The sequence below is a fragment of the Jatropha curcas genome, chromosome 1 (assembly GCF_041381405.1).
Source record: "Jatropha curcas cultivar XTBG-Jc1 chromosome 1, XTBG_Jcur_1.0, whole genome shotgun sequence".
In the NCBI taxonomy this organism is placed as follows: domain Eukaryota; kingdom Viridiplantae; phylum Streptophyta; class Magnoliopsida; order Malpighiales; family Euphorbiaceae; genus Jatropha; species Jatropha curcas.
In genome coordinates, this window is record NC_143151.1 from 11,995,233 (window position 1) to 12,003,983 (window position 8,751).

Below are 8,751 nucleotides of genomic sequence, written 5' to 3' on the forward strand. Positions count from 1 at the left end.
TTTGAACTTTTTATAAATTGTTTTTTGATAGTGTTGATTTTTATAGTGTTTTTATTGTAATTTTGATTGAAGTTTTCTATTACTTTTAATTTATTTAAATTAGTTTTTATGTAATATTGATATGTTTTTATTCAAAAGCTTCCTTTAATCACAACTCACTCGATTGGAAAGAAAATTTTAGGATTTTGCAAAGAAAAGAACAAAAACAAAGCAAGGTACAATTGGCACGCCCCAGCCCGTGTCACGAAGCACGGCCGTGTCTGGCACAAGGAGAGACAAACCAAGAGACAGAGAGATGCACGCCCCAAGCCGTGCCGAGGAACACACCCGTGCGCGCTAGCCTTCCTAGGCCGTGCTGCGGAACACGCCTGTGCCTCATATACCTCTGACTTCTAGAGAGATGCACGCCCCAGCCCGTGCTACCCCGCACGCCCGTGCGCGCTATCAACCAGACTTCCAGGAATCTGCACGGCCAGACAGCACGCCCGTGCTCGCTAGCTTGCCAAGCCATGCTACGGAACACGGCCCGTGCCAGAGCCTCTAATCCTCCAAAGACTGGCACGCCCCAGGCCGTGCTAGGCAACACGCCCGTGCAAGCAAGAATTCTATATTTTGAGTCAAAAGTTGCCAACTAATTTCTACCATTTTCACAAGATGCTTTGGATACTTTCTTCACATGCCAGTCAAAGTTCAACCATGTGCAATTGAGAAACCATAATTGAGAGCAATTCATGGCTTGATTTACAAACTTTTCCACCTCACAAAGTTGAACTTTACTCATTAAATCACAAGGCTTGTTCCCCCAAGAAGTCTATATAAGGAAGAGAAGGAGCCACTCCAAAGGCATCTAGCAAATCCATCTATCTCACACACTACACTCCACTCTTTCTTTCTCTCATTTTATAGTCTTGTACATAGTTTTATTTTCTTTAGAAGTTAAGTATTCAAGAGTTGTGCAAAGTTTCAAGGAAGCCATCCAAGCAATTCATCACTAGTTCTTATTTCTAAACTCTTAATCTTGTTTATTTCTTTCATTATCTTTATTGATTATGGAATATTTATCAAGTATTGTTGAGTTTTATTTAAGTATTATGTGTAACTAAACTCTTATACTAGGGGGTTTGATGTAGCTTAATCTCTTTTCCAATTTATGCAATTAGATTTATTTTTCCTTATTCAAGTTATGATTTATTAATGAACTTAATGCTTCTAGGTAGAATTTTCCCCTAGATTGATTTATTTCAATTATCACTATCGGAAGAAGGATCTTTGATATGAAAAGGTTAATAAAACACATGAAAATAATAACTTGATGCGGAAGCTATACGGTTTGACTCATGGGGGGTTTTCATAAGTTAATGACCTTAGGTTATGAATTCACCAAACAAACCATAAAACTTAATGATTTAATTCATGTTTGATTGCGCTATTGGAAGATAGGTAATTAGACCGGGTTAAAATAGCTAACAATACATCGGGAGAGCTTGTTAGTGATTTTTGGGTTGTTTCCCCTACTTGAATAATTAAATTGATCAATGAACTAATGAAATAAATTGGATAGAGTTAAGTGAAATCAAAACCCCTAGTAGTTTTACTTCCTTGATTTCTTTAATCAATAATTGCTTGCTTAAGTTCTTATTTTTACTTGTTAAATTTAATTTCTACAAACAATTTCCTCAATCATCGTTTAAATAATAACAAGATAACATAATTTTGGTACTTGGATTACAATCCCTGTGGATACAATGCTCTACTCATCATATATTACTTGTGGCGATTCGTACACTTGCGAAATAAGCTGTCAAGTTTTTGGCGTCGTTGCCGGGGATTGGCAAATCCAATATCAATACGAATTATCTTTTTATTAATTTAAACATTCACTTATTCATTTTAGTCATTTAATTTTGTAGACCATCTCAGGTTTTATGCAAAGAAGATCTAGAAGGACAGAACCTCTGATCTTTGATCCAGAAATAGAAAAAACCTGCAGAAGAAACAACGCAGCAAGGAGAGCACAAGAAAGCAGACCCGAACCACAATCAAATATGGACGGGATCAATCCTCAGCTTTCGAATATACCTCTTGCTGCAAATCCTCAAGCCGTACAGCAGCCAAACGTCCGCACATTGCGAGATTATACCACACCTTCTCTCAATGGAGCCACCTCCAGCATCACTAGACCAAGAGTGGAGGCAAATAATTTTGAAATTAAACCAGCAATAATACAAATGCTTTCCACTTCTATTCAATATGGAGGACTTCCTAGTGAAGATCCTAATGCTCATATTACTAATTTCCTGAAAATTTGTGACACTTTCAAACAAAATGGTGTTTCTGAAGATGCCATTAAATTAAGACTCTTTCCTTTCACTCTAAGGGATAAAGCACGATCATGGCTACAATCTTGTCCTGCTGGAAGTTTTACAACTTGGGAAGAATTAGCCCAGAAATTTTTGGCTAAATTCTTTCCATCTTCTAAAACAACTAAATTAAGAAATGAGATTATGACCTTTGCTCATCATGATCAAGAAAGCTTGCATGAGGCTTGGGAAAGATTCAAGGATTTATTGAGAAAATGTCCTCACCATAGCCTGCCCAAATGGTTGCAGGTCCAAACTTTCTATAATTCATTGTCACCTAACATAAAAATTACTTTGGATGCAGCTGCAGGAGGATCCTTCGAAAGAAAAGAGATCGACGAGGCATATGATTTGATAGAAGAAATGGCCAGTAATAGCCATTATCAAAGCAGCTCTGAGAGAAGAAAGACTGCTAGAATTTATGAGATCGATGCCATCACTGCACTAAATGCAAAGGTTGACAATATGGTAAGAAAGCTTGATCTGCTAACCACTAAGTCTATAAATTCTATCATGCAAACTTGTGACAGATGTAACGAACCGCATGGAGTTGGAGAATGCATGTTAGATTCTGCAAATCCACAAACTTTGGAACAGGTGAACTATGTGATGAACCAACAGAGGAGGAATTATCCATATTCGAATCTTTACGATAACAGGTTGAGAAATCATCCGAACCTTTCATATGGTAATTCTAATAACACTTTAAATGCACCACCAGGTTTCTTGCCTCCTGAAAAGAAGACTCATGATGATCTCCTTACTGCCCTTTCCAAATCGCACATGGACTTTATGAACAAAACAAGAGAACACAATAAAATCCAATAAGCTGCGATAAGAAATCTGGAAATCCAAATGGGCCAGTTTGCAAACATGATGGCAGCTAGACCTCAAGGTACATTACCTAGCAACACAGAAAAAAATCCTAAGGAGCAGGTACAAGCCATCACCTTGAGGAGTGGAAGAGAGTTGGAGGACAACTCCAGAAAAGAGAAGAAGAAGGAGAAGGAAGAGGAGAAAAAGGCTCCTATTATCGATCTAGTAGAGAAGGAAGAGGTAAAACCTTATATTCCACCCATTCCATTTCCACAAAGATTAAAAAAGACGCAAGATGATCAAAGCTTCATGAAATTCCTAGACGTCTTCAAGAAGCTTCAAATAAACATCCCCTTTGCTGAAGCGCTTGCTCAAATGCCTAGTTATGCAAAATTCTTAAAAGAAATCTTGAGCAAAAAAAGAAAGATTGATGATCAAGGAATGGTAAAACTGACTGAAGAATGCAGCGCAATCATTCAAAACAAATTGCCACCAAAGCTTAAGGATCCAGGGAGTTTTTCCATCCCTTGTAATATTGGCAATCTAAATTTTGAAAAAGCTTTAGCTGACTTAGGGGCTAGCATAAATCTGATGTCTTATGAAGTTTTTAAAATGCTAGGTATGGGGGAGCTCAAGCCAACAAGGATGTCTCTACAATTAGCCGATCGATTGATCAAATATCCCAAAGGAATTATAGAAGACGTACTAGTCAAGATAGGAAAATTTATTTTCCCAATTGATTTTGTCATCCTTGATATTGATGAAGGAAGAGAGGGATCATTGATCCTTGGAAGACCTTTTCTTGCAACTGCAAGAGCTCTAATTGACGTACATGATGGGAAACTAACATTACGAGTTGGTCAAGAGGAAGTCGTCTTCGATGTGTTAAAATCTTGTAAATTACCTATGGACTGCGATGATTGCTTTAGAATAGATGTAATAGATACATGTGTAGATAAAACTCTATATAGCATAGACAATAATAATGCAGAAAAAGAAAAAGAAAAAGAAGACACACCACCTAACCAAGAATTGAAGCAACTTCATCCTCATTTGAAGCATGCATTTCTAGGTGAGAACAACTCTTTTCCTGTTATTATTTCCTCTCACTTAACGCTTGATCAAGAGGAAGGGTTGTTGCAGGTTCTTCGGAAGCACAAGAAGGCAATAGGGTGGTCAATTTCTGACTTACAAGGAATAAGCCCAAGTGTATGCATGCATAAGATCCTAATGGAAGATGACTACAAACCTTCAATCGAACATCAAAGACGCTTGAATCCAAACATGAAGGAGGTGGTGAAAGCTGAAATCATAAAACTTCTGGATGCCGGTATTATCTATCCAATCTCCGTTAGTAGTTGGGTAAGTCCTATTCAAGTGGTGCCAAAGAAAGGAGGCATGACTGTCATCTTTAATGAAAACAATGAGTTAATTCCCACTAGAACAGTCACAGGTTGGCGTGTGTGCATTGATTCCAGAAAATTAAACAAAGCAACACGTAAGGACCATTTTCCCTTACCCTTTATTGATCAAATGCTTGAAAGACTTGCAGGTTATCCTTTCTACTGTTTCTTGGACGGTTATTCCGGGTACTTTCAAATACCCATTGCTCTAGAAGATCAGGAAAAGACTACTTTCACTTGTCCTTATGACACTTTTGCCTATAGGAGAATGCCCTTCGGACTATGCAATGCTCCTGCAACTTTCCAAAGATGCATGATGTCCATATTTTCTGATATGGTTGAGAAATCCATTGAGATATTTATGGATGATTTTTCTGTATTTGGTTCTTCTTTCGATGCATGTCTTTATAATCTATCTTTAGTAATGCAACGATGTGAAGATACTAACCTTGTGTTAAATTGGGAAAAATGTCATTTCATGGTTAGCGAAGGTATTGTCTTGGGGCACAAAATCTCTCAGCAAGGAATTGATGTAGACAAAGCCAAAATCGAGGTAATTGAAAAACTACCTCCTCCTAACTCAGTGAAAGGCATAAGAAGTTTTCTTGGTCATGCAGGGTTCTACAGGAGGTTTATCAAGGACTTCTCAAAAATCACAAAACCTCTTTGCAATATATTAGTTAAAGATGTCCCTTTTAATTTTGACAAAGAGTGTTTAGATGCTTTTAACAGATTAAAAAAGGAGTTGATCTCAGCACCTATCATTACTACACCAGATTGGACTCTTCCATTTGAACTTATGTGTGATGCTAGTGATCATGCTGTCGGAGCTGTTCTTGGACAACGAAAGGACAAGAAGTTGCATGTCATTTATTATGCCAGTCGCACATTGAATGACGCTCAATTGAATTATGCAACTACTGAAAAAGAATTGTTAGCTATTGTTTTTGCTTTTGACAAATTCCGAGCATATTTAATTGGGGTCAAAACAATAGTTTACACGGACCACTCAGCCATCAAATATTTGCTAGAAAAGAAAGATGCTAAACCGAGACTGATTCGTTGGGTTCTCTTATTGCAGGAATTTGATTTGGAAATTCGGGACAAAAAGGGAACCGAAAATCTAGTGGCTGATCACCTTTCCAGGTTAGAATTAGGAGAGGAGGATACAACCGAGCTACAAATCAATGAGAGCTTTCCCCATGAGCATCTTCTGCTAATGACTCAAACTCCCTAGTATGCTGATATAGTCAACTATCTTGTTTGCAAAATCATTCCTCCCAATTTTTCTTATCAACAAAAGAAAAAATTCTTCCATGATATCAAATACTACTATTGGGAGGAGCCATTTTTGTTCAAATATTGTAGTGATCAGTTATTTCGATGGTGCATACCGGAAAGTGAAATGGAAAGAGTTCTTAAATTCTGTCATTCAATGGAATGTGGAGGACATTTTGGAGCAAACAAAACAGCGGCACGTATTTTGGACAGCGGTTTGTATTGGCCTAATCTATTTAAAGATGCTTTTAACTATGTACGTCTTTGTGATCGCTGTCAAAGGTTAGGTAATATTTCAAAGAGACATGAGATGCCTTTGCATAACATTCTTGAAGTCGAAATCATTGATGTTTGGGGTCTGGACTTCATGGGACCTTTTCCTTCATCATATTCAAATCAATACATCCTAGTGGCAGTGGATTATGTGTCAAAATGGGCAGAAGCTATTGCCCTTCCCAATAACGATGCCAAAAGTGTAATGAGCTTCATCAAGAAATACATTTTCACACGGCATGGTACTCCAAGGGCAATAATCACCGATGGAGGTAAGCATTTCTGTAACAAGTACCTTGATTCACTACTTTCCAGATATGGCGTTACACATCGTGTAGGTACTCCATATCACCCTCAAACAAGCGGACAAGTAGAAGTCACGAATCGAGAAATCAAAAAGATCTTGGAGACAACTGTTGGCCAATCAAGAAAGGACTGGTCCAAGAAGCTCGATGATGCTCTTTGGGCCTATAGAACCGCATTCAAAACACCAATTGGCATGTCACCATATCGAATGGTATACGGTAAGGCTTGTCACCTTCCTGTCGAGATGGAGCACAAAGCATATTGGGCAATCAAATTTCTTAACTTTGATACTAAGGAAACTGGTCAAAAGAGGTTGCTTCAATTGAATATGATGGATGAAATGAGGCTTCACGCTTATGAAAATGCCAAGATCTATAAAGAACGCACCAAACAGTGGCATGATAAGCATATTATTCTGCGGAATCTAAGGGTAGGCCAGCAGGTATTACTCTACAACTCTAGACTCCGCCTTTTTCCAGGAAAACTGCGCTCAAGGTGGTCCGGACCTTTCACTATTAAAGAAATTTTCCCGCATGGAGCAGTAGAGATTATGGACAGTGACCGAAGTTTTAAAGTTAATTCTCACCGACTAAAGGTTTACCAAGGTGGAAATTTTGATCCTATTAAAACCGCTATCAATCTTGAGTAAGCTTTAATCGGGTTTGGTACGTCGAACTTAAAACGACGTTAAACAAAAGTGCTTATAGGAGACAACCCATTTTCATTATGATTCGTTTGTTTTATGATTTGTTATAACTTTATTTGCTTTTACAGTTGCCAAAAAGTTAAGATAATCTGGGTGTGTAACTTAGCTAGGCCGTGCTCAAAAGAAAAATAAGAGGGTAACACGCCCTGGACCGTGCAGAGACGCACGCCCGTGCCTTCATGCACGCCCTCAGGCATACAGAGCCGCACGCCCGTGCGCGCATGTGCAGGACTTCCAGAGAGGTGTGATAGCCTCGCAAAGCGGGCAAATCTTGTTATGTTGTTTTGATATAAATTGCATAAATGCATAATTGTTTTTGTACATTTTACGTTTGCTTGTGTTGTTTTTGTTTCAAAGTAATTTTCAAGAACACAGTCGAAGCAAAGATTTGTTCTATACAAAAATAAGGCCAAAACAAGTTTAAAAATGGAAAGAATCCTTAAATCAGCCCTCGCGCCGCGAAGCAAGTCGCAACAAAGTGTGAATACTCAAATTTTGAGGCTCGAAAAGCATGTTTTTCCGGACTGCAAACTGTCCGACCGGACCGAAGGCCATTTTGAAAGTTCACCGAAAGTATGCCAATATGGTACTTAAAACGTCCGGAATGTCGCGAGGATCGTGGAACTGGTCCCAGAATATTTTTCTGAGGTCCTGAACTCCCAAAAATGCCTCCGGAGTGAAAGGCCCGAGGGTCGCCGCCGGCCACGGCAACTCCAGCCGCCGTCCACGGCGGCACCTGCCGCCCGGCCGCCGGCGGCACCTGCCGCCGGCGGCACCTGCCGCCGGCCAGGGCGGCAGCTGCTGCCCGGCCTCCGGCGGCACCTGCCGCCCGGCCTCCGGCGGCACCTACCGCCGGCCAGGGCGGCACCTGCCGCCCTAGGCCCGTTTTGGCCTATAAATTGGCCTCTCCCCCTTCATTTTTTACTGGCTCAGTCTGTGTTGACGGACACTCCTTCTCCCTCACGCTTTTGCGATTCTTTTACCGCTTTTATGCATTTTTAATTCAATTTTTATGTTTATGTTATGTTATTTGGCCATTAAAAATTAAACAAATTCGAACTAATTAATATTTCCCAAGCGAGGAGCTCAATCTGGAATTAAGAAGCGGTCGTCGATTAAATCAAGTATGTAAACAAAACTCTGCCTATTTAATTTCAGCACTTCATGCATATTTCTCTTCTACTCCTAACAATTCTATAATTGCATAAATGCATTCATGTTATTATTTTAGCAAATAAACTGCTTTGATAAAAAAAAAAAAAACATGATTAAGCTTAACGCCCGATTAATTAATAATCGTGGCAGTTAAGCTTAAATCCGACAATATTGGCCAAAGAGCCTAGTTAATTAATAACTACGGTTCAATTGCCTTATTTCGAATAAATATGGTTTAAAGTCCAATTGATCAATAATTGTGGCTAAAAGCCTAAATCAACACTTTTCGGCCAAAGGCCTTAAAATCAACCATTTTGGCGATAATCACCTAAATCTCACTTTTTGGCAAACAAATTGCCTAAATCGACATATTTTGGCCAAAGGCCTTAAAATCAATCTTTTAAGCGACAAATCGCTTAAATCACACATTTTAGCAAACAAATTGCTTAAATCA

At 39.0% G+C, this 8,751-nt stretch overlaps 1 protein-coding gene and 1 non-coding gene across 2 annotated transcripts; one reads left to right on the plus strand and one right to left on the minus strand.

Annotated features, from left to right (window-relative positions):
* Nucleotides 1-2,486: 2,486 nt before the first annotated feature.
* On the minus strand, nucleotides 2,487-2,593 carry LOC149499014 (small nucleolar RNA R71). The gene has a single exon (XR_016319187.1). It is a non-coding gene; the product is annotated as a small nucleolar RNA R71 (small nucleolar RNA).
* A 622-nt stretch (nucleotides 2,594-3,215) lies between these two features.
* LOC149499015 (uncharacterized) lies at nucleotides 3,216-7,085 on the plus strand. Its single transcript, XM_089721652.1, has 6 exons — nucleotides 3,216-3,416; nucleotides 4,320-4,506; nucleotides 4,729-4,955; nucleotides 5,661-5,815; nucleotides 5,948-6,072; nucleotides 6,268-7,085. Exons 1-6 carry the CDS (start codon nucleotides 3,216-3,218, stop codon nucleotides 7,083-7,085), a joined length of 1,713 nt encoding a protein of 570 aa, XP_089577778.1.
* The last annotated feature ends 1,666 nt before the right edge of the window (nucleotides 7,086-8,751 follow it).

Excerpts from the sequence above, each read along its gene's own strand:
- LOC149499015 (XM_089721652.1), top strand. The coding sequence starts at position 3,216 with ATGGGCCAGTTTGCAAACATGATGGCAGCTAGACCTCAAGGTACATTA. Across the intron at positions 4,507-4,728 it reads CATAAAACTTCTGGATGCCG|GTTATCCTTTCTACTGTTTC; the intron begins GTATTATCTATC and ends AAAGACTTGCAG. Across the intron at positions 4,956-5,660 it reads TATTTATGGATGATTTTTCT|GAATTTGATTTGGAAATTCG; the intron begins GTATTTGGTTCT and ends CTCTTATTGCAG.